Source organism: Vanacampus margaritifer, chromosome 16 (genome assembly GCF_051991255.1).
Source record: "Vanacampus margaritifer isolate UIUO_Vmar chromosome 16, RoL_Vmar_1.0, whole genome shotgun sequence".
NCBI classification, from domain to species: Eukaryota; Metazoa; Chordata; class Actinopteri; order Syngnathiformes; family Syngnathidae; genus Vanacampus; species Vanacampus margaritifer.
In genome coordinates, this window is record NC_135447.1 from 13,669,384 (window position 1) to 13,694,308 (window position 24,925).

Below are 24,925 nucleotides of genomic sequence, written 5' to 3' on the forward strand. Positions count from 1 at the left end.
AGTACAGTACTGTACGTATTCTCTTTAAACAAATTATAATACAAAATATAGCACTGAAGCAACTTACGAACAAATTCACCTTACGAACGATCGCTCGGAACGTAACTCGTTCGTAAGTTGGGGAGCGTCTGTATATATATATATATATATATATATATATATATATATATATATATATATATATATATATACGTATATATATATATACACACGTATATACATATACAAACACACACATATATATACATATACAAACATATATCTATCTATCTATATATATATATATATATATACACATATATATATGCTGCTCAAAAGTTTGAGCAATTTGGATTTTCCAATTGTTTCAACCTGATTTTGTTGATTAATCTGAACCATAAGATTTTTTTTTTTTTGCATGAACCTGGCTTTATTTTTTAGCTTCGTTGATTGATTTAATACCCCACTGGTCTGTTCAACACACCTCGAGTCTGCTTACAAACAGCGTCCAGCAGTTGACGTTCGTTCTGATCTTGTGCTCCAAAGAGGTCCACTTCGTACTTTACTTTCGTTCTTGAGAACATTTTCACACGGTATTCACGACACTTTACGCTCACACTTGGCGCCAATTTGTCGATAACAAACGCGTCTCCTTTATTGGTGGCTAGCAAGCTACGCTAAGCTAGGCTAAAATAAACAGGGCCGAGAGATTTCGACGAGCACTGAGACGAATTTAACTAGACACGAAATGTAGCGATTATGTTTGACTTCAATAAAGTAGTGACAAACGCACAGTGTCTATGTTTAGGTTCATCGAGTACGAATTCAGAATGAATTATATCGCGAAGCGAGTGTGGCTGCGTAAAAGCAGCCTGCAAAGGAATATCTATCTTCGTCACGAGAAATCTACGGCAACTCCAGTGGGACAATCTCATGTCACGAAAAATATATATTGTTAAAAAAATAAAATAAAATAACACGTTTACTTATACATTAATTTGAATAATAAAAAATATATATTTATATCGTATTTGGACGAACATTACACATGTTTAGTTAATGTACAGTTTTGTTAGTGTTCATCAGTGCAGCGTATCACGTTCATCTCGTCATTCGGTTATGATACAAAATAAGAAAGTGAAAATAAATATGTTTGAATGGATAATGGATACTTAATATTGACATTCATCTTCAGTCTTAAAATGGACAGCAGTCACGGGCAACTCTGTGAAATGCTCCTCTTCTTTAATGTACGGTGGCAGCCGCTCCTCTTTCTCGCCACGGAACTCTGGCTCCTGCCGCTCAAGACAACAATGTTTTTCACCGACATCACTTTATTGTGGTGTAATATATTTTATATTTAAGATAATCACATGTGCTACACGAGTGAAAGAATAACAAAGCTGGCAGCTACAACAGGTGTTCTTAACCTCTTTGTTTTACCTTGGGGCCCAACTTTTGCTGTAAAAAGTGGCCTAAGGCCCATTCAGAAATTATGATTTATGTTGACTTATTATTGTTTGCATTTAATAACTAAATACTTGTCCATGATGTTCATTGTTTGGTTTCTATAAGAGTGTAGAAATGAAATATATTTGAATGGATATACGTACATACTTTTAAATTATTGAGGGGTTTACCAAAAAAAGAGTTATTTCAGTAATAATGGATGACATCCTTTTTTATTTGTAATTATATTTACAGAGTGAGTCATACTAGTGTAAATATATATAATATAGACATATAAAAAAAATGAAACACCATAGCCATTAAGTTTAGTTAGGATGTTTGTTTTTTTGGTAGATTTTCTATGGAGAATGTGCCTCGAAATGTTTTCAATGAAAAAAGGGTCCCGTGGCTCGAAAAAAGGGTGAGAAACAGACATAAGAAATTGAAATTGTAGGAAACAACAGAAAATTACATAATCATTTTTCCTACAGCTTGTTATAATAATAAAAATAAAAAAAGAGGATAAACTGCTGTAGTGATGTGAAAATTGAACAAAGAGTTTTAAAAATACAATTCTGATCTGAGAAATGTACCAAAGCGACTTGAGAAAAACTGTAAACGTAAGGTAAAAAGTGCCCGGTCGAAGGATCCTTTCAAAATAGACATATTGTTAAAAAGTATTGATTAAATAAGTGACAAACCTGCTCTGTTCAACACAACTGGAGGCTGCTTGCAAAAGGCGTCCATCAGTTGACGTAGTCGCTCATTCTCTTCTTGTGCGCCACAAAGCTCCTCTTTGTACTTGACTTTCGTTATTGCGGTGGAATGCCTGGCGAGCCTGTCGTGACCTGTCCTGCGTTGGGTTGGGGGCGCGGGTTGCTTTGGGGTGGGGAGCGCTCCTGGCTCCTGGGTTTGCTCTCCAGCCAGTGGCCCGGGGGTTGTCCCTTGGCGCTGCCGTGGCCTGTGGAGTTGTGCTTGCTCTGTCCTGGCCCCGGGATAAGATAAGATAAGATAAGATCCACTGATTGTCACACCCATCTAAGTGGGGCGAAATTTGTTCTCCGCATTTGACCCATCCCCTGAAGGAGCGGTGAGGGATGACGGCTCCCCTCTTTGGTGGAGGTTTTCATGCATACCAGAATTTATCGAAATTCAAACACATTCTGCTTCTTCCTCTGGCCGTTGAATCGGTGGAGGCTGATGTCTGTGGATCTCACTCTGCTTCATCTATCCTTCCTTCCTTTCCTCAGTCTCTCCTTTGGTCTCTTGAGGTCTCCCTAATTTGTTGGAATTTAGATGTTTCTGGGCTTGGTGAAAGACTCTGGTTGGTAACCCGGTGGGTAGTAGGTAATGTCTGGTCGGTGTTGGATTTCACTTTCCTTTCTTTGATCCTTCCTCGGGTCTCCCGACAACCTCACGACTCTGAAGTATTCGGTTTAGGTGAACAGTATGGGATTTTTTAATAGGTTTTAGGTGAACTAATAAGTACACCCTCACACGCACATATTCGCCAACATACAAAATAAAAATAAAAATTAAAAAATCTAAAATAAAATAAGAATGCATTTAGCATGTTTAGTTCATGTACAGTGTTCTTGTAAACTTGTAAACGCTTGTATTTACCACCCGGCCACATAATTATCATAATCACATAGACCTTCAGTCCATATTATGGTATGCACTGTAATACTTTTTAATGGACCGTTGTCTCCCTTCTGTTACACTTCGTATGTCATTATTTATTTTAAATTTATTTTTTTAAGATTATAACGGATGGATATACGTACATACTTTAAAATTATTAAGGGGTTTACCAAAAAGAGAGTTATTTCAGTAATAATGGATTACATCTTTTTTTATTATATTTACAGAGTGAGTCATACTAGTGTAAATGTAACAAAAAAGGACAAACTATATACAATGTTTTGACACACAATAATTATAAGAAAGTATTTACGAATACAAATAGATCACAAAATTGTACTTTTAAAATCACTGTCATTGTAATTACCTTTAATATTAAACATGGAAAATGTAATTTAAAAACGATATAAGGCACAATGCATATTAATGGACAATTACCGGTAAACATGCCAGATTATAGCTGTCATATTTTAAATCTGCAGCCCCTTGTCAGGTTGATGTAACATTTTATATACAAAATCAATTTCAAAATAGGGTTAAGTCAGACACATACAATACAGGTACACAGATCATTCGTTCATTCAGCGGTAGACATGATCTTTGCACCATCATTCATCTCTGCTATTCTCACCAGCACACTTGTGCGTCTTAGCTTTAGCCTTACTTGGGAATCTTTGACAACAAACTGAGCAGGTAAAAGGCTTCTCTCCAGTGTGGGTTCTTGTGTGTATTTTTAAGTTGTCCTTATGAGCAAAATTTTGACCACAAACTGAGCAGGCAAAAGGCTTCTCTCCAGTGTGGGTTAGTGTGTGTCTTTTTAATCTTTCATTCACAGCAAATTTTTTGCCACAAACTGAGCAGGCAAAAGGCTTTTCTCCAGTGTGGGTTCTTGTGTGTAATTTTAAGTTGTCCTTATGAGCAAAATTTTGACCACAAACTGAGCAGGCAAAAGGCTTCTCTCCAGTGTGGGTTAGTGTGTGTCTTTTTAAGCTTTCATTCACAGCAAATTTTTTGCCACAAACTAAGCAGGCAAAAGGCTTCTCTTCAGTGTGGGTTCTTGTGTGTATTCTTAAGCTTTCATTCATAGCAAATTTTTTGCCACAAACTGAGCAGGCAAAAGGCTTCTCTCCAGTGTGGGTTCTTGTGTGTATTTTTAAGTTGTCCTTATGAGCAAAATTTTGACCACAAACTGAGCAGGCAAAAGGCTTCTCTCCAGTGTGGGTTAGTGTGTGTCTTTTTAAGCTTTCCTTCACAGCAAATTTTTTGCCACAAACTGAGCAGGCAAAAGGCTTTTCACCAGTGTGGGTTCTTGTGTGTAATTTTAAGTTGTCCTTATGAGCAAAATTTTGACCACAAACTGAGCAGGCAAAAGGCTTCTCTCCAGTGTGGGTTAGTGTGTGTCTTTTTAAGCTTTCATTCACAGCAAATTTTTTGCCACAAACTGAGCAGGCAAAAGGCTTCTCTGCAGTGTGGGTTCTTGTGTGTATTCTTAAGCTTTCATTAATAGCAAATTTTTTGCCACAAACTGAGCAGGCAAAAGGCTTCTCTCCAGTGTGGGTTCTTGTGTGCTTTTTTAAGTGTCCTTTCTGAGCAAAATTTTGACCACAAACTGAGCAGGCAAAAGGCTTTTCTCCAGTGTGGGTTCTTGTGTGTAATTTTAAGTTTCCCTTCTGAGCAAAATTTTGACCACAAACTGAGCAGGCAAAAGGCTTCTCTCCAGTGTGGGTTAGTGTGTGTCTTTTTAAGCTTTCATTCACAGCAAATTTTTTGCCACAAACTGAGCAGGCAAAAGGCTTTTCTCCAGTGTGGGTTCTTGTGTGTAATTTTAAGTTTCCCTTCTGAGCAAAATTTTGACCACAAACTGAGCAGGCAAAAGGCTTCTCTTCAGTGTGGGTTCTTGTGTGTATTCTTAAGCTTTCATTCATAGCAAATTTTTTGCCACAAACTGAGCAGGCAAAAGGCTTCTCTCCAGTGTGGGTTCTTGTGTGTCTTTTTAAGTGTCCCTTCTGAGCAAAATTTTGACCACAAACTGAGCAGGCAAAAGGCTTTTCTCCAGTGTGGGTTATTGTGTGTATTTTTAAGCTTCCCTTCTGAGTAAAATTGTGACCACAAATTGAGCAGGCAAAAGGCTTTTCTCCAGTGTGGCTGATCATATGTCTTCTCAATAGAGACTGGCAGCCAAAAGTTTTTCCACACTGAGAACATTTCCAACGTTTGCTGTCAGTGTGACATGTCACATCACCGTCAGACTGTTCATAGTCATCGGTTTGAGGAGAGTGTGACGTGTCTTCACCATCTGATATTCGAGCTAACAGGCTGTCTGCTTGTGATCCTCCACGGTGGTCCTCGTCATCTTCTGTTGTTGTTTGTTGTCTTGAGCTGCTGCTTGGAGACTCCGCCCCTTTGTTCTCTTCATATTGACATTCATCTTCACTCTTCAAATGGACACCAGTCACGGGCAACTCTGTGAAATGCTCTTCCTCTTTAATGTATGGTGGCAGCCACTCTTCTTTTTTTATGTTGGGAGGTTGTGGCTGCTCCTCTTCTTTAACTTGAAGAGGCTCCAAGTCCTCCTCCTCTTTCACGCCATGGAACTCTGGCTCCTGCCGCTCAGGACAAAGATATTTTTCACTGACGTCTGCGGGACACAAGTTACACATGGTTTGGTAAAGATCGTTTATTGTGACGTTAGGTGTTTTATATTTAAGATTATCACATGGGCCACCTGAGTGAAAGAGTAACAAACTGGCAAATGTTACGTATCTGTATTTTGTTCCAGAAATCACTCAACGTTACTCTGTAAGCCCCTGTAAGACTGATTGTTCCGCACATAAATATAGAAAATATTTCAAGTTGTGAAACCTGGCATTTATTGACAAAAAGCTAACAAATGCATGCATCTGCATCAGCTGTACAACATCCTCGAGGAGTTGACAAACTTTTAATTATTCACCTCTAGGGGGCAGCAAAGCAGAACAAATAAAGCCAGGGGAGATAAATCAATTTAGCCAACAGGAAGTGCATGTCAAACCTAAATGGGCCATTCCACCGAACAGCCCTAAATTATTTTATTTCTTATCATTGTAATGGGCTTAGTGTCAATGTGCCATTAGCATAAATATGTGTCTATATGTAATATATTAGGTAATTCTATGCTAAGAAAAAAAAAAGTTTTTTGTTTTTTATTTGGTTACAAACAATGGTCCAACTAGTCACTTCTGTTTACAATACCAAATTATCTACTAGGCTTCCATCCTCCATTCTAGATGTTGGTATGTCAACGAACCAATAATAAAGAATAAACCTGCTGTCTTATATAATTCTTATAACATTTACCATCAAAAATAGGAGCACCTATTCTTATCTGAGACATGTACCAAAGCGACTTGAGAACAACTGTAAACTTAAGGTAAAAAGTGCCCGGATGAAGGATCCTTTCAAAATAGACATATTGTTGAAAAGTATTGATTAAATAAGTGACAAACCTGCTCTGTTCAACACAACTCGAGGCTGCTTGCAAAAAGCGTCCATCAGTTGACGTAGTCGCTCATTCTCTTCTTGTGCGCCACAAAGCTCCTCTTTGTACTTGACTTTCGTTATTGCGAACATTTTCACACGATATTCACGACACTTTTCAGTCACATTGGACGTCTGTTGAGCCAATATGTCGATAAAAAACGCGTCTCCTTTTTTTCGGTGGCTAGCAAGCTAAGCTAAAATAAGCTAAGCTAAACAAGGCCGAAAGATTTTGACAAAAACGGTGTGATACGAATGTAACCAGACACAAAATGGAGCAGATTGGCTTCGATAGAGTATGACGGACGCACAGTGTCTATGTGTAAGTTCGTATAGTACGAATTCAGAATGAATAATTATGAATTATAGCGAACCGCGTGTGGCTATGTAAAAGCAGCCTGGAATGGAGTATTGGTCACGTGAAATCTATTCTACGGCAACTCCAGTTGGACAAATCTCGTGTCACGTAGGGGGTTGGGGGCCTAACTTAAGTAAGGCAGTTTTTGACTTTTTGTGTAATCCTTTTGGGGGGGGGGGGGGGGCTCCCCCATAAGTCCTTATTTACAAATTCTAGTTTATACATTTCAAAATGTATTTGTCATAATATTTCAATTTTTTCCCTTAGGCATGTACAGGATGAGCCAAGTAGCCATCGCCCTCAGGACCTTGGCCAAGGATTTCAACATAGCCGCCTTGGTGAGGATGAACACGCACACACATTGTAGGATGTCGGTCAGTGCTGAGCACGGCGTGCGGTCCGCAGGTGATCAATTACGTGACGAGGAGCGAGGATGGCGAGCTGCAGCCGGGCCTGGGCGTGTGCTGGAGTCACGTCCCGAAAACCCGAGTCCTGCTGGAGCGACTTCCGGACACTCCCACCGTCGGCGGATCCGCTCTCCGGTCTGCCGCCCTCCTCAAGTCCTCCAGGCGGGTAAGAAAATGGCGCCCCCTGGTGGAGGCTGCTTCAAACAACCCTTTAAGAGCCAGAAACGTGGAGCATCCGCTAACCAGTCCCGTTTGTCATGTGTTGACCTCGAGCAGCCGTGTTTGATCCGAGCCGAGTTGGACCTTCAGCAGTGGAGTCGCTTGCAACGCGACACGTCGGGGAAGCGAAAGCTGGATGCGGCAGATTCTTGACAACCACCAACTACCTCAAAAAGGATTCTCGTAAGTTCCATCCATCCATTTTCTTGGCCGCTTTTCCTCACAAGGGTCGCGGGGGTGCTGGAGCCTATCCCAGCTGGCTTCGGGCAGTAGGCGGGGTACACCCTGAACTGGTTGCCAGCCAATCGCAGGGCACACAGAGACGAACAACCACACTCACAATCACACCTAGGGACAATTTGGAGTGTTCAATTAACCTGCCATGCATGTCTTTGGAATGTGGGAGGAAACCGGAGTACCCGGTGAAAACCCACGCAAGCACGGGGAGAACATGCAAACTCCACCCAGGTAGGCCGAAGCCCGGACTCGATCTCACGTCCTCTGCACTGGGAGGCGGACGTGCTAACCAGTCAGCCACCGTGCTGCCCAAGTTCTCGTAAGTTTAAAATGACAAATTGACTTGACTCATTGAGCCACTTTCAACTGTAAAAAGATATTTTGTCTATAATTAATGTGATAACTTCCTTATTTTTCATGAATTAATACCTCTCAAAACGAATGTTGTCACTTGCTGTGGACTGAAAGTGACATCACCTGTGCTGAGGAAGTAGGTAACGACCAATCATGTCTCAGTTTGCTGACCAAACCCAGAAAAGCTCTGATTAGTCGTTACCTATTTCCTCAGCACAGGTGATGCCATCTTCTGTTGACAGCAAGTGACAGAATTACTTTATAAAGGTATTATTAATTGGACATGAAAAATAAAGTTGTCACTTTAACTTATTCACTCACAGGCATTTTCACAGAAGCTACCCCCTTCACTCCCGGCTGTTTTACTGGATTTTGACTGATTTTGCAAGACACAGAATATTGTGTTCTATTGCTATACCAACATGGAACCCACCAAAAGAAAGATTAGAGTCTCTTCTTTCATCAGGACAACAAAAAAAAGTACATTTCTATCGGTGTCAGTTTTGCAGCAATTAGCATTAGAATATAGCTAAGTTTAATCATTATTCATAAATCAACATTCAACATGTCCCTGGTTGATCTCCTTTGCTCTGCTGCCACCTGCTGGCCATTTGTGTAATAACTACCATTTCTTCAACCATTCTTTGCAGTTGAGAGGCTGCATCAAATCTCAAGATCTAGCTTAAAAAAACATATCAATACATATGAGACATTTTTAAGAGCAAATGAGGTCAAGACAAAATATCTTTTTACTATTGAAAGTGGGTCAATGAGTCAAAGTATGCCTTTAACATTCTTGTAAAAATGACTTAAATTTGAAACTTTTTACTCATTGAATAACAAGATATTGTTTTTGTCATCAAATTATATTTTATTTTAAAAAGCGCACCACTTCATACTTGCTCAGACTTCATCTCATGATTTAAATTGAAAAAAAAGTTACAAATTAGGGTGTGTACATGCCTGTTGTGGTTCACCTCATGTTGCCTTATTACTTGACCACAGCCAATGAATGACGAGCCTTCAGGAGATTCCCACGGAGGCACATTAAAGGCGTGAACGGAAAGAACAAATAAAGTTTCTTTTTTGCAGCTAGCAAGGGGCCACCACGCGCCTCTTCCGGATGCACTTCCAGATCCAGTCGGACGTCACCCGCTGGGCCCGGCCGCCTCCCTCATCCTCATCCTCCCGATTGTCGGCCAGCGTGTGGGTGGCCGAGGCGGCGTCGTAGTCTGCCACCAGGTCGCCGTCGTATGCCACAAAGTAGCGCCGCAGCTTGGCAAAGTCGTCCACGCCGGAGGGCAGGAAGAGCTTGACGCCGCTAAAGATGTCCAGAAGCGTCTAGCCGTGGGGGAAAAAAAAAAAAAAGTGTGGAAACCGACAAGGTTCCATCTTTTTGTACATTTTCCCATAAAATATGCTAAACTAGCCAGCCAATTTGACACACTCATCTGCCGACACCCACGTCACTCACCAGACCAGGCCCCACCTTTTAAAATCACACGCACATTCTCAGTCACATATACTACAGTGACCCCCAGTGGGCAAAAATAATACCTGCACCTCAAACTACTACTATCTGATTAATCGATGGGACAATTGATTACAATACTAAACAGCCGCAACCATATTAGAATTATTGAAAATTTATTAAAAATAGGGGGGAAAAATGAGTGGTGGCTTGTATATTTTGGCATGACCGCACTTAAAAAAAAATGGTCATCAGCTATAACATGATGAAAGTCGAGCAATCAATGACATTATGGAAGATTGCGTTTTTATTAAAAAAAAAATAAAAATAAAATAAATCTGTTTACAAATTCAAAATATATATTTTTAAAGAATTTTAAGCAAAATGTATTTTCCATATAAAGCATAGCAGGATGGTGGTTGAGCAACGAATGATTTTTGAGGATTTGACTAGAATTTGATTAAAATCGAGTGGATTAATTATTTTTATTACAAAGAAAATAATAGTTTCTTTTACTCGTGTTTTTTCTATACTCTGACATTTTTTTTCTCCCTTGTGGACACCTTTATGGCTAAAAATGTTCAATCATTACTCTGCTTTTTCTTTCCTGAATCACTTCAATTGAGACTTGCTCAAAACTAGCAAAGGAATGCAAATAAAACGCCGTCAATGAAAGGTGTTTTGGACGAACCTTGTCGTTGTTGGACTCCAGCATCTGCGGGGGGGCAGGAGGCGGCGGCGGCGGCGCCGTCACCTTGGCTGTTTTGGTGTGTCCGTTGCTCTGCACACTTTCACTCTTCCTCACCTGCAAGTAAAAAGAAAAGAAAAAAAGAAGGAATAAAAATGTCAAAAGTTGACGTGGAGAGTGGCGTTTTTTTTGTGCGTACCTTTTTGGGGGCGGGAGCTTTGACGGCGGGAGAGCTCGGCTCGGATTTCACTGCCTTGCGTTTGGCCGGTGTGCTGTTACCTGCGGTCACATGGAATTCAATCTACATGTATGTTTATATTTGGTGCCAATATTTGTTGGCTGAACAATTAATCTGCTGTACGCACAATGTGCAAACTATAAAAGACTGAAGAAGAGCATGACTTTTAAAAAAGGCGTCCAGAAGAACTTCTTACTCACAAATGCGACTAATATGGTCGCAGTCTCAAACCCCGTTATAGCTTCTGCTTTTTTTCTATTGCTATCACGGCACTTAAGTTAAAAATGACTTTTTTAATTGATGCTATTAGGCTAACAAAATGTGCGTGGTAGCAACTTTTGTCACTTTTCCACCTCACTCCAGTGGTGGCGTTTCCAAAGTTTGCCTGTAACTCAAAATCTTGATTTCCAACACGAAAAGGGGAAAAAAATAATAGTGGTCAACAACAAATTTATTTTCTCAAACTGTGATGTGCTGAAAAATAGATTGGTTTTGCTCAATCAGGTCAACTTTTTTTTGTATGTTTTTGTTTAGATGTGCAGGTGTTTTTGCTTCATATTAAATGAAAGGAGGTTTATGCCCTGAATTTTTAACAATGATGACGTAAACATTCAATTTACAGGTACTTACTTTCATCAATGTCTACTATTTTATTTAGCTAAAGCGAGCAAAGTTTGCAACTTTTGACTGGGAAAATGTCAGAAAATGCTTAAAGTAGAGGTGTCAGTCGATTAGAATTATTCACATGACTTTAATAATTGACTCACAATTAATCGCAAATTTATTAATATCTGAATAATTTATATTAACATTTACAATTAAATTAATTAATTAAATTTTTTTCACATTTTTCATACTCTTAACATGAAAGTGGAAAGAAATGTTAACCTAATAAAAACATGGTTGCATTTTTTAGTCACTGATACAGTAAGTTCAGAATTCATAACAAAATTAATAAAATGGAAAATATGTACTGTACTGTAAAAAAACGAGTGTGACAGATGTGTGTTTTTCTGTCACTACATGGCATAATGGCGTTTGTAAGACAATGGTTACAGCTCAGTGCATTTTTCTTTTCATATAAATGCTGATTAATATTTAAAATGAAGTAACTTGTGCAATTCTGCCCATTTTTAAAATTGTAAAAAAAAAAATAAGACGCCAGAAAAATTAAAAATCTACCTTGAAAAAATTAAACCTGACATTAACAAGATAAATGGATGTCATATTTCAATATAAAATTGACCTAAATCAGTTTGTGAAAGGAAGAACAGAAGAAAAAAAAGTAACGCAGCGTAACCGTTAACCATTGAGGTCTCAAAACGGTCAAAACTTGCAAGTCAAAAAGTTTTTGCCCCCTCGACTCACTTGTCTTCTTGGGCGGGGCGCTTTCCGGCGCGGGCGAATTCCCGCCGCTGTCTCCGCCCGACTCGCCCTTGTCTTGGCCAGAGGGTCCCGCCGTCACTTTGAAGTCGCAGTTCTCCTTGGAGATGCGATACAGCTCCTGGTAGAAGGACCCGCGTTAAAAGCAAATGAGGAGACGACCCGCAAGCCGGAGTGGCGGCGGCGTACTTTGAGTTGCGGCAGGTTGGTGGCGCTCTTCCAATCCTTGTCGTCGCGGACGCGCGTCATACGTGGGAAGCGGATGGAGATGCCGTCGGCGGTGTGCATCTCCGACTTGGAGAACTCGGCGCCTGTGATCTCCCACACCGGCGCTTGCTTGAAGGGTTTGAAAGCACAGCGTTGTCACACTTTTAGTGAACAAAATCATTTGCTTCTTTGGACTTGTTCAACAACAGACTTTTATTATTATTATTTGGTCATTTCGTACTTATGTTAATAAAGGTTTTTGATATTGTCTATGAATTTGATTTGGGTATTTCCGAAACTTTTTTTGAACAAAAATTTGGACTATTTTGCTTTTCATCTGGATATTATTTCTTAAACAAAGGACTTTTGATATACTTTTTGTCAACAAAATACTTTGATTTGCATCTTTGGACTTGTTGAACTCCAGATTTTCATTTGTTCAACTTTTTGTCAATCAAAGTGATTTGGGTTAATAAAGGTTTTGATCTTTTTTTTATATAAGAATTTGATTTGTATCTTTAATTTTTTTTTTAAACAAAAATCTGGACTTTTTTGCTTTTTCCAGTCAAAGACTTATTTTAATTATTTTGAATTAAACACATTTTCCTTTGGATATAATTTTGTGAACTTAGGTTAGGATTTGTTGACTTTTTGTGATCAATTTAGATCCTTCTGACTTTGTGAACAAATAACTGATTTAGATCCTTGTTTAAATTTTGGGTGAACAAAAAAAAAAATCTTAAGAGATACTTTTTGTAAATATTGGACTTTTGGATGTTTATTTTTTTCTTTTGTGAACAAAGGGCTTTAAAAAAAAGTATTTTAGACATTTTTTTTGTCAATGAACGGACTTTGGATTATTTTCACTTTTGCAACCATAAAAACTTTGATTTCGACTGTTTTTGTGAACAAAGGGCTTTAATTGTTATATATTTTAAAGTAAAACAAACAGCTGATTTTGATCACCTTTTGCTTTTTGCAACCAAATGTTTTGCATTTGGATTTGTTGACTTTTTGCAAGCAAATATCTTTTCTCTGGCATGCAAATGTGTCGTCCAATAAAAAACATGCACGCTCATCATTGACCACAAACATGAGTCACACCTCGGGACTGCGGATGAGGAAATCCGGATAGTAGTTCTTGACGATTTTCAGCCACCCGGGGATTTTGCTGGGGTCCTGCGAGATTCAAAACGCACACGATTCAAAACGCACACGAGAGACGACAAATGACGTTGGATGACATCAGAATTCCCGGCAGGCGGGCGTCCTCGCCGACCTTGCTGATTTTGACGACATCCAGCTCTTTCTGGAGCCGAGCCAACATGGCGTCGTCGTAGCCGCCCGAGCACTTGGTGACCGTGCACCACTTCTTGGAGTCCGGATCGTAGCAGCCCATCAGAAAGCTGGACATGATGCCGCCTAACATGGAGACAAACAAACAAAACACGTCATTAGCATTTTTATAACGATGAAATAATGCCAATAAAGGCATTATTATTCAGATATTTGAGGACAAAGCAACCATGCGATAATCGATGTAGTGGAGAGAAAATTATGTCGTGATAATTAGGCAGAACATGTGATCATTTGACAACAATATGTATAAACAACATTACGTGTGATAATACAGCGATGATATATTTAGGGGAAAAAAAATCCTCATATGATTTTTGCAAATTTTACCAACGATCACCTCATATGTTTATTATATCACAGTACTACGATGGCGCATTAGGGCCATGTATAATTTTTTAAAACATTTCCGAGGGGGGTAATATTCAGAGTAAAAAAATAGCTTTATTAAGTTGCAAATTTGAGAGCAAAAAAAACTTAGAGGACAAATGCACGCTATAAAAAAGGCGAATTTGCCACTTTATAAGTTGCAAATTTACAGCGCTATTTTTTTTATTTTTTTTTGGGTGGAGGAGGGCATAAACAACAGTATTTTCTTACAAACATCACAATTGAGTAATTATTCACTTATTGTATACCAGAGGAAAATCAAGACACCGTTTTCCAATATTTTACAAACAATAATTTCCCGATTACTGTCACAGGAAAAATGGCTTCGCGGCGAAGGGAAACAACTCTGCAGCATTTGCGCTAATCAACGGCACGCACGTGCGCATTCATACACAAACGCACCGTTGGAGCCTTTCCCGTAGAAGGCGCCCAGCACCACCAGGTCGGCCGTGTCGGCCATGGCGCCCTCGTTCAGGTAATCCTTCTTCACCTTCAGCCAGTGACGCTTGCCGGGCTCATACGAGCCCTGGTGGACAGCACACACTCACGTGGTCATCATCACGGCAAAGCGGGGATTCTCAAAATCAAAAGTCGGACCTTGACATCTTTGAGCACCAAGCCTTCCAAGCCTTCCCTGATGACTCGCGTGATCATGTCGGCCAGGTCTCCTGCACGCTAACACAAACACACACACACGTATTGATACATATTTAGCAGATGGGTCAAATCTACAGAGGTCGTTGCACTCTTACCGTGACGTGCTTCATTTCCGAGAAGAGGATGCGATTGGGCACCTCCACCATGTTGTCATGCAAGAACTTCCTGCGCTCGCACAGCGGCCTGCGGACCACGTTGACGTTTTTGGAACAGGAAAATATTTATTCAGTTGTTGGAGTATCTTGCAAGACTTTTTTTTTTTTTACTAAAATAATTATAATCTTAAAGAAATATATATTATTATTATTATTATTATTTTTTATATATTGTTTAGTACACATATTTACATATTATATAATTGTATAAAATATATTAAGCACTTTGAAGATTTTATTAGGCATGCTTCACTCCAGGATATATATATTTTTTAAAGAAAATATACTTTTTTAGATTATTATTGTACATTTACAAAATTATACACCCTGCAAAATATAACAGTTTTTTTAGAAGGTACATTTATGCCATCAACATAATTCCTCAAATCCAAAATTAAGCACCAAAAATGTTGTACTTCTCAAATAAACAAAATTTTAAAAAAATAAAAAATAAAAATCTAAATTTAACATGAATTGTTTGAATTTATTTATTATTATTATTTTTACTTTTATTTATTTTTACAATTTTTGTCATTAAAAATGATCATTAGATACTGCAAATAACGACATCATCTTGGTTTTCATATATAATTGCTAAAATCCAATTATTGCTGTACTACTTAATTAAACAAAAAATATGTATAATAAGTATAAAATAGCACAAAAAAATCTAACAAACAAATGTAAAATGAATTGTTTTAATTTTTCACAATTTTTTTATTTTTAAAAAGTATCAATAGAATTGATTGAACATGGAAGATTTTAACTAATTAGTATGATATTGTGGACACGGCTAAGATAGGAACTGAGCCCAACCATGAATAGCAAAAAATAATTTGAATGGGAAAAAAGCGGGGATTTCTACAAATAAACAGGGGATTGTGTCAAGAAAAAAAAAACATGAAATTGCAACTGTTTTATGGCATTACCTTTCCATGAGGCTGTTGCCATTGAAGTAAATGCAATCAAAGACAAAGAGGCAGACGTTGGCATCTTGAAAGGCGGCTTTCTGAAGGACAAAAGAGGACACGCTGGCAACGTCCACTCACGTTTATCACCCGAGTGGGACAAAGGGGCCGACATCTGACCTTATGCACGCCCAGCGTCCCAAAGGGGAGGGGCTTGCTGGTGTTGGTGTCGATGAGCAGCACCTCGGCGTCCAAAATCATACTGTGGCCACCGGGGAACGCCTGTGGGATGTAGTCCTTGAAGTGGGCCACCTGGAGACAGCAACCCAAAAAATACATACATTAAAAACAAAAATAATAAATAAATAAAACTTAATTATTGTTTTTTAATGTGATTTGTAATTTTGAGAACATTTATTGTGCTAATCTCAAAAGTCCGATTCAAAACTCAAATGTTCTGCAGCACCCTCTAGTGGCCAGACTGTCATGTGTGCGGTAGCCTGGAGTGTTTCCTGCCACATACTGAGAGAGCAAATGTTGAGAAGTCCTTATGGGAAATGTCCCCACTGTGAGCCTCTCTAGAGGCTGCTAATCATACAAGAGCTCATACTGATCATGCGTGTGTGCGTGTGCGTGACTGACTTTGTGCGGCAACACGGGTTTGAGGCTGCGGCTGAAGTAGCTGAAGGTGTCGCCGCTCTTGTGCACCTGCACGCGTTCGCCGTCGTACTTGATCTCCGAGTACATGCCGTTGGGGCACTTCTTCATGGCATACTCGATGGATTTGCACGCCTCGGCCTGCGGGAGAAAAATACCACAAAAGAATAAGTAAGTAAATGATGGCATCAGGGTACTAGAAGCATGGGTAATGGTGAATGGATTAAAAAAAATGGCACATTTGGAATTTTTGAGTCAAATTATAAAGAAACATCACCTTAAAAAAAAAAAAGTAAACTGTCATGGTATGTCTTTTTTTTCCGTCCAAGAAGAGATTAAGGGCCATGATAAAACAAAACAATGGAATTTAAGTCAAATTTTCAAGACACGTCACCATATTTATTTATTTTCTTTTTTTTAACACAGAGGCAAAATGTCATGGCAGGGTGATTTATTGATTTTTTTATCTAAAAGGAGATTACCCTTAATCTCCTTTTAGATAAAAAATCAATAATGATAAAACAGACCACTGGATTTGAAATATCACCTTTGATTTTTATTTTTATTTTTAATTAAAAAACAACAATGTCATGGTTGGGCGAGAAGATATTAGGGCCACAATAAAAGACCACAGCAGAAAATTGGAGACTCTGGATCAGGATTATGTGACATCAGCACAATTGATTAGGATTAAAACAAGGATCTCCTATATTTACTTCTATGTAGGGAGACGTCTTATCCAAGAGGAGACAAAGGGCAACGTGAAACCAGACCACTGCAGTAAAGTGGAGACTCTGGAGTATAATTCTGTCATGTTATCTCAATAGACGAGTCCTCCATTCACTCCTTGGTAAACAGACATTACATCCGAGTGGACACTAAGGGCAAGGTGAAGATAGACTACTGGAGCAAAGTGGAGACATCATTTTCATTTTCCAAACTACTAAACTGGGGTCCTTGACAAGATGGTCAGTTGTGATAATGTTATAGAATCATACTCCAGAGTCTCCATTTTGCTGCAGCAGTCTTCACATTGCCCTAGAGCGCTCTCCTCTTGGATAAAGCTCTCTTGTAACTGAGGAGTAATTATAGGAGAGCCTGGTTATCTGTGATGTTTGGTGATAATGTTGTAGTATTACACTCAGTGTTCCCGGATCATCACAAGACTACGGGCAGTGATAAAACTGTCCGCCGCAGCCAAGCGGAGACTGCGGAGTACGGCTACTTGGTGGCCGACTCACCAGCATGGGCTGAACGGGCGTCATGAGCGATGCCTCCACGGTCAGCAGCTTCCTGGGGCCCGAGCCGTTCGACGCCTCCTGCTGGTTCCTCAGCACGCGCTCGATCACGTCGCCCAGGTTGCGCGAGGCCTTAAAGGCATCGTAGGCGTTGGGGTCCACCGCGTCCAGCCTGCCCGCACAAAGACAACCGTGAGCGAGAAGCCGACCGATCGCCGATGCGACGCGATAGGTCGCTTACACGTGCTTGGCCCCGGAGTTCATCTTCAGGTCGTGCTTGATGAGGCGGATGATGCATTTCAGGTCGTTGCTGGTGCACCTGAGGACGAGCAGATGTTAGCGATGTGTTGTTAGGGAGGCGGCGGCGTCAGCGATTTACTTTTTCGCGATGTCCTCCAGCTCGGCTTGCTGCTCGTCCTCCTTGGTGAGCTGCGCCAGGCGTGAGAGCGAGGCGTCTACCTCCTGGATGGTCAGCAGACTCTTGGCCGACGGCGGGAAGCTTTTGCTCTCATCGAAGAACATGCGAACTGTCTCCGAAACGTCGCCCTGTTTTGGAAACAAAAGCAGACAGCTCACCCAGCAGCTTTTGTGTGATCAAATCTTGGGCCAAAAGAAATAGTGGATATTGGGTGATACTAACTCTTTAATAAAACAGAACAAAAAGTTTTAAAAACACATTTTTGCTGTTTTTATTCAAATGAAAAACATTGGTAAAAAAAAATACATTTTGCTGTTTTTTTTGTTTAGTTTTTTTCCACAGCACATTTTTCTATCCATACTTTGTCTTTAGTATTTAACTATAGAACACAGACAAATCAATCCAGCAAAAATGGGCTGATTGTTTTTGTTTTTTTCTTTTTGTTGGCTGATGTTTTGTGTTTTTGTTTGCAAGTATTAAATAATCGGCCAATTTCTGCTCATTTTCAAACAGCTAATATCGCTCACTTAAGTCATCCCATGGATTGTTCGGGTCCTACTGTTTAATATAAAAAGCAACAGTGTCAAATAGAGGTGCAACAATTTATCAACAACTGATCAATTATCAAATGAGTTGATACAGTCTTGAAAATCAATTTCATCGTTTAGAGACCTTGTTTAACTTTAAATTGTCCAAATACTTGGAATTTTAGCCTGTCAACTGTTAATATTCTCCAATTTCTCTAGTGCCCCAATGATTTTTTTTAAATTTTATTTCTTTTGGCTTTTTCCGAATAAATAATTTGCAAATATCTGCTTTTAGTTTAGAAAACAACAGTCAACATTTTTGCCAAGTAATTGAATCGGAATTTGTGTTCTTTCTGCACTGTAAATTTAATGTAATTTTTTAAATAGGGATGAAAATTTTATTTTTTTTGTTTTGATCTATCTATCGATAAAAAATAATAATAAAAAAAGAGACCGTTTTTTTTTTACTAAATGGCTTGCTGCAGCCCTAGTGTGAATGCCTCTCTCTCTCTCAACATTCACAACTCAACAAACAAAAGCAATTCAACAGTGTGAATGCTCATCTCATACCCAAGAGGGGTCATCGGAGTGAATGCTGAGAACCAAGCATGCTAACATTCCGGATGTGAGGTGCATATTTGGATCGTTCCACAGACCTTCTCCAGATCTCGCACCATGTCGTCCTGGTTGCATCGGAAAACGCGGCTGAAGAGTTTGACGATCTGCTTGTCGTTGAGGTTGTATACGCTCTTCACCACGCCGGGCAGCAGCAGCTTCACCGTCAGATACAAGTCGCCGTGGAATTTATCTACATGGCAGGGGAGAGAAACACAAAATGACACCACTGCCAAACGGCGCCGCGCCGCTTTTATCGCCGGGTTCAACCTCCGCCGGTGCCCTTGCGTAGGAACTTCTCGATGATCTGCGTCTTGCTGTTGTAGCTGTTGTTTTCGGCCACTGTGGCGCACAGCTTGCGGAACTCCCGCAACAGGCAGTCCTTGTGGTGCGGGTCGCATAGCTGCGTGGCCAGAGCGCTGCCCTGGTTGGCCTTGGCGGACGAGGGCGAGGATGAGGACGAAGACGAGGATGTGCCCGCCTTGGCCGCTGGGTAGGACACATTGGGAAGAATGTTAAATGCAACGATTTAGTTTTGTTTTTTATTAATTTTCAAAAAGTTTTGTAAATCCCCCAAAATCTTGAATAAACAGTAATATACTTACTAGCCAGTCGCCATGCGTGTTTTCCATTAAAAGAAAATGAAATTTAAAAAAATTTAGGTTGGTTCCCACGCTCCCTCCCCCCCCAAAATTTTTAAATACATTTTCGACAAGTTTAGTTCACCGCACAAAAATCTTGAATAAGCGGTGATATACCGGCCATACATGTTTTCCATTAAAAAATAATAACAATAATGGAGGTTGGCTCCCACACTCCCAAAAAATAAAAATAAATAAATTGACCAAAAAACTTTATCAACAAGTTTAGTTCACCGCACAAAAATCTTGAATAAACAGGCATATACCGCCCATTTAAAAAACAGATGTTGGAGCCACAAATCCATGGAGATCCACTAAAACCATAAAGTCTATAGACAGGCTAGCACAAATGAGCATGGATGCTAAGAATAGTGCACGGCTTCAATTAAGTGATCGCTGCATTAGCTACCGGTGAAGCCGGAGAACTTGCGCGGTGCGTTGACCGATGCGGCGGCGTCAGTAGGAGGAGACGTCAGCTTGGCCGAGGCGTTCAACTTGGCTGGCGTCTTCTTCTGGGGACTCGACTTCACTTTGGACATCAACTCTGCAAACAAAAAGCGCAGACTTGACATTTATGTTTTGGGCAGCTTATTTTTGTCTTTTTTCTCCTTTTTTGTAAACAATAGGACACATTTTCATTAATCATCAAGCAAAGAACTTAAGGGAGTTTTTTTTTTAAACAAATATCTTTAGTCTTTTATTTCAGTACATTTAAGACTATTTAGGAAACTGTGAGGAAGCATTTATGTAGATTTAGGAGTATTTATGTAACTTTTGGGGATAATTTCCTGGATTTAAGGTAAATTTTAAGGAGTATGTCAGTAGATTTAAGATTACTTTCATAACTCTTAGGACCTTTTTAGGTTTAGCAGACTTAATATTACTGGGGTAATTTTTTAGGCTACTTTAGTACTTAAATTTTACCGAGGTTTTGATATATTTTAGAGTATTTATGTAACTACCATATTATTACAGAGATTTAAGAGTATTTGCTTAAATTAGATCAATTATTTCATACATGTTACAGTATTTATGTACATTTTATAGATTAATTCAGTAAATTTAGTATTGAGGCAACTTTTAAGAAACATTTGAGTACACCCAGGAGTGTTTAGGTCACATGGTACATGAACACTTGACACTACTACGGCAGTGTATTTTAATGTTGGCCATTACAATGGTACTCAGAGAGCTTGAAAATTTTGAGAGGCACCGACTCGCAACATTTATGAAGCGTGCTCTACCCGAGACGTGTCGATTGATGAGCTCCTTGTCCTCGTCCTGCAGTTCCTCCCAGCCCTCCAGGTCGGTAATGTCTTCGATCTTCTTGGTCGTGGCGCGTGCGCGCTCTAGCTTTTCGAACATACACTTGACGTGGTACCACTCCTTCATCTCACCGGCTGACTCGCTGAAAGGATTGGGCACCACCTTGCCGATGCGCGTCATCCCCTTGGCGATCTTGTCCTTGCACTTCTTGCAGCCAGCCGTGCCGCGCTTAGCATACTCTACCAGGAAACGCTGCTCCGCCATGGCGTCGGGCGCGTACCAAGCAAGCGCAAGGCCTCCGTGACGCTCGAGAAGGCGACGGCGGAATTCGGGTGGCGGGGAGACGAGGCGCGAAAAGGACGCGCGTGCTCGGAACAGTCCAGGGGCGAGGGAGCGGAGGAAGACCACCTTTTTGGCTAACAAAATGACGCACCTTTGCATCAACGCTCGCCACTTACAACCTGAGGAAAACATGGAGTATTAGTTACAGAAAATACATTGAAAATAAACCAATTATCAAACTAATATATAATTATTTAAATAATGGATTTCTCATTTAGAGACATTTTTTTATTTTAAATTGTCTAAATCCTCAGAATTCTACCTTCTTAAAAATTTGAATCTTCAGCAACCAAAAAAATCGATTAAAAAACTAATCGTTAGTTGCCGCCCTAGTTATTTGTTCTTAACTCATTTGCTCCCAAAAACTTATAAATATGTTCTATTTTAGATATTACCACATTCCCAAAGACGCACTTATACGTTTATGTTGTTTTATGTTAGAGTATACAGAAGGCTTTGATGCAGCCTCTCAACTGAAGAGAACGCTAGACGCAATGGTAGTTATTACAAAAACGGCCAGGATGTGGCAGCAGAGTATAAGAGATCAACCAGGGCCATGTTGCAAAAAAAGGTATTTTCCCCAGTGTTTTCAACAGATTTGTGAATAATGATGAAACTTAGCTATATTCTAATGCTAATTGCTGCAAAATGGAAACAGATAGAAATATACTTTTTTCCAGATGAAAGAAGAGACTTCTTTTGGTAGGTTCCATGTTTTTATAGCAATAGAACACATTATTCTGTGGGCCTTGCAAAATCAGTCAAAATCCAGTAAAACAACCGGGAGCGAAGGGGGTTGCTTCACTGAAAATGGCTGGGAGTGAATGAGTTAACTTGGATTTTACGACTTTTTGCTAACGACTGATTTACTTTTTAAGCCTTTGTGAATAAAGGATTTGATTTTGATTATTTAAAACTAGAAATAGGTGAGTACTGATAGCTTATTCCAAGGTATCGGGTAGTCTTGAAGACTGCCAATAGTAGCTACCGAGACCTTAAGATTAAAAATAAAAAAAATCTAAGGATAAGCCAGCCCTCCTTACCAGTAGTTGGCGCCACAGTGCAGTGGTTCAACACATTAGCCAATCATAATTTCAATATCAAACATCTTAACTTAAAACTTTTTGTGAAAGGATTTGTTTATAATTAGTTTCATATAAATAAGAATTATTTTCTTGTATATTTGCGCACAAACAATTTTTTCCCACTTTTGCTAACAAAATAACTTTTTTATTATTATTACAATTAAAATGACAATATTGTTAATGTCCTTTTGTGACCACTGGAAAAAAAATGTTTACTTTGTGTGACAACAAGATGATTGCCAAAAGAAAAGAAAAATCAAAACGGATCATGGTGTTATTCAATGGTTGTAAACAAATACCTTTAATTTGATGATTTGACTTTTTGTGAACAAATAACAACTTTTTGTGGGGGAAAAGGACTGTTCACAAAAATAAAAATAAATCAAATTCACAAGATCAGCTTTTTATATATTTTGTAAATAAAAGACTGTGCCTTATCTCTTTAACTTTTGAAAAAAAGACTGACATACCTACATTAGTGAACAATCAATTTTAACTTATTTTTTTTGTGAGCAACGAACATTATTTGGATTGATTTAAACATTTTGTGACCGAGGCTCTCATTTGTGTTTACACTGCAGATAAGCTTTTTGTTAATTGCTCCGATTTGGGTATTCTCTTCACCTTGACTTGACTTCTTTACTAATACGGCTTTGAACTGGATTTGTTTCATCTTTCATCCACAATCTTTCTTTTTAATTGAGATGCATTTGAGACGTTAGGACATTTTTACTCAGAAACGCATTGCCTGGTAAACGCCTCGTTTCAATAACGAATAACACTTAAATTAATAAACACCTCCTTCACAATTGGAATATCATGTTTTGTTTTGTAGTTCTAGTTTTGTAGTTGTGAAGATAGAATCGTTCATGCATGAACGCTACCAGAAAGCAAATGGTATGGAATTTCAACTGGTTTTAAGAATTAGCGACGTGTAAGTTTAGCTACTGGGCTAGCTTGGTCGGCTATCTTTTTTAGCCAAGCTAACACTAACCCTCTCCTAATGTCCCCGTTGATACAAACAGCTGTTGTTTTTTTCACGCAAAACTTCACTATGAGCAACATTTAGGAAACCATAATTGGAGATAGCGACTGTACCTTGTAGATTCTTGGCAAAGTGTAAGAGGGAGGTTTAAATTGACTCTGTGGCATTGTTGTAGCCACCTGCGCAGTCAAGTACACGGTGATTACGGTTATGGTTTGGTCACTTCCGGTTGCAGATTAAAATAAATTGCCCAGAGCATCGAAAAGATATTCTTTCACAGGGAAACGCTGTCACCAATAGATTTGTAGCCCTTTTTTTTTTTAAAATCAATTAATCAGAGACGCTCCAACCCGTGGCTAATTGTTCTGCAATTGTACTTATGACTGTACATGCATTACTTCTGGTTTGGCTTGCTAAATAAGTTAGCTTGACGTAGTGAGCACTGTACAATGGTTTAAAGGAGCATGATCCGTTTCAATGTGACTGCAGCCGCCATATTGGACCGGTACTCGCATGAAAACTGATTTGTTGATTTTGGAGCATTTTTGTGAATTAATGTCTTTTGCTTTTTTTCAATGTCATTTAATGAGCAATGGACTGCTGTAGATTTTTCCAAATTACAATTATTTTGTGAACAAATGGCTCATTTGTTCAAATGATTTTTGTAAACAAAGGACTTGCTCCTTTCTGCAAACTTTACATGGATTTATTTCTAATATTTATTGTATAGCTGTTTTACCTTTTGCAAACTAAGTATGTAACTAAGATCCATGTTTTATTTTGGGAGCAGGGGAGTTATTTTTTGGTCCAAGCTCTTGCGAGCAAGAGACTTTTGAATTGTACCTAAACTTTTTGAGAACAAAGGACTTTTTTATTTTGATTGGAATCACTTATTGTAAACAATTACTAGTTGAGTTTTCCTTGCAGTTTGTGTGTACAAAAGATTTGGATCAAATTCACATTTCTGAATAAACGACTTTGATATCGTTAACATTGGGAGTTGGCAAGATGGAGCCACGCATGATTGAATTGAGCTCTCTAGTGCTACTGATTTTTAACATTTATTGTATAGTGCCTTTTGACCACTAAGCATGTAAGCTATTACGTGTGCGCAAAAGACTGAAAAAGGTTGAACATATAACGTGATAATAGCACAATGTAACATGCTTAATGGTTACATCATACAATGTTAACTCCTTATCCCGCAATGGAAATCAATGACAACATGGAGCATGCTGAGATTTTTTATTATATTTTTGGGCAGGCAACTAATCCAAAACAACAAAGGTGATAGGCAAAATAATGTTAGAAATTGGCATGACGAAACCCAATATTAAAAACTGACGCTCGAGGAAGCAGAGGAAAGCAGCCAACCAGGAACAAGTGTGGAAACAGTCCACCAATCAGGAGCGGGGATTCGCACAGCAACATTTGCATATCCCAGTGATTGTAGCTTGCCTCTGCGCTTTGGCTGGAGGGTAAATGTTGAGTCTTCGCCCAGAAACGTCCCAGACAGGCCAAAACAAATCTGTCGG

General features: G+C 39.2%; 3 protein-coding genes across 3 annotated transcripts in view; 1 reads left to right on the top strand and 2 right to left on the bottom strand.

The window, feature by feature from the left end:
- Window positions 1-9,403, top strand: part of LOC144036528 (DNA repair protein RAD51 homolog 4-like) — a 17,440-nt gene extending 8,037 nt beyond the window's left edge. Inside the window, exons 6-9 of the mRNA XM_077547234.1 lie at window positions 7,214-7,284; window positions 7,352-7,519; window positions 7,630-7,755; window positions 9,256-9,403. Of these exons, the coding sequence (XP_077403360.1) occupies window positions 7,214-7,284; window positions 7,352-7,519; window positions 7,630-7,725 (335 nt within the window). The 3' untranslated portion in view covers window positions 7,726-7,755; window positions 9,256-9,403. The remainder of the gene's footprint in view (window positions 1-7,213; window positions 7,285-7,351; window positions 7,520-7,629; window positions 7,756-9,255) is intronic.
- On the bottom strand, window positions 3,266-7,045 carry LOC144035894 (uncharacterized). The gene is made up of 2 exons (XM_077545966.1): window positions 6,558-7,045; window positions 3,266-5,710 (listed from the first exon to the last, which is right to left on the bottom strand). The coding sequence occupies exons 1-2, from the start codon at window positions 6,679-6,681 to the stop codon at window positions 3,681-3,683; spliced, it is 2,154 nt and encodes a 717-aa protein (XP_077402092.1). The 5' UTR covers window positions 6,682-7,045; the 3' UTR covers window positions 3,266-3,680.
- lig3 (ligase III, DNA, ATP-dependent) lies at window positions 9,011-23,607 on the bottom strand. Its single transcript, XM_077545964.1, has 21 exons — window positions 23,504-23,607; window positions 20,957-21,439; window positions 20,122-20,256; window positions 19,342-19,560; window positions 19,113-19,264; window positions 17,891-18,057; window positions 17,753-17,830; window positions 17,515-17,683; window positions 16,259-16,414; window positions 15,797-15,928; window positions 15,638-15,717; window positions 14,649-14,736; window positions 14,494-14,571; window positions 14,299-14,422; window positions 13,430-13,572; window positions 13,255-13,329; window positions 12,133-12,279; window positions 11,929-12,064; window positions 10,522-10,601; window positions 10,326-10,439; window positions 9,011-9,504 (listed from the first exon to the last, which is right to left on the bottom strand). Exons 2-21 carry the CDS (start codon window positions 21,417-21,419, stop codon window positions 9,256-9,258), a joined length of 2,985 nt encoding a protein of 994 aa, XP_077402090.1. The 5' UTR covers window positions 21,420-21,439; window positions 23,504-23,607; the 3' UTR covers window positions 9,011-9,255.
- Window positions 23,608-24,925: the final 1,318 nt, after the last annotated feature.

Bases quoted from the DNA above. Each gene is read 5' to 3' on its own strand.
- lig3 (XM_077545964.1), bottom strand. From the start codon at position 21,419: ATGCAAAGGTGCGTCATTTTGTTAGCCAAAAAGGTGGTCTTCCTCCGC. The intron at 18,058-19,112 runs GTCTGTGGAACG...TTTCCAAAACAG, and splicing joins TGGTGCGAGATCTGGAGAAG to GGCGACGTTTCGGAGACAGT. The intron at 12,280-13,254 runs GTGTGACTCATG...AAACCCTTCAAG, and splicing joins TCCTCATCCGCAGTCCCGAG to CAAGCGCCGGTGTGGGAGAT.
- LOC144035894 (XM_077545966.1), bottom strand. From the start codon at position 6,681: ATGTTCGCAATAACGAAAGTCAAGTACAAAGAGGAGCTTTGTGGCGCA. The intron at 5,711-6,557 runs GTTTGTCACTTA...TGTGTCCCGCAG, and splicing joins AGTTGTGTTGAACAGAGCAG to ACGTCAGTGAAAAATATCTT.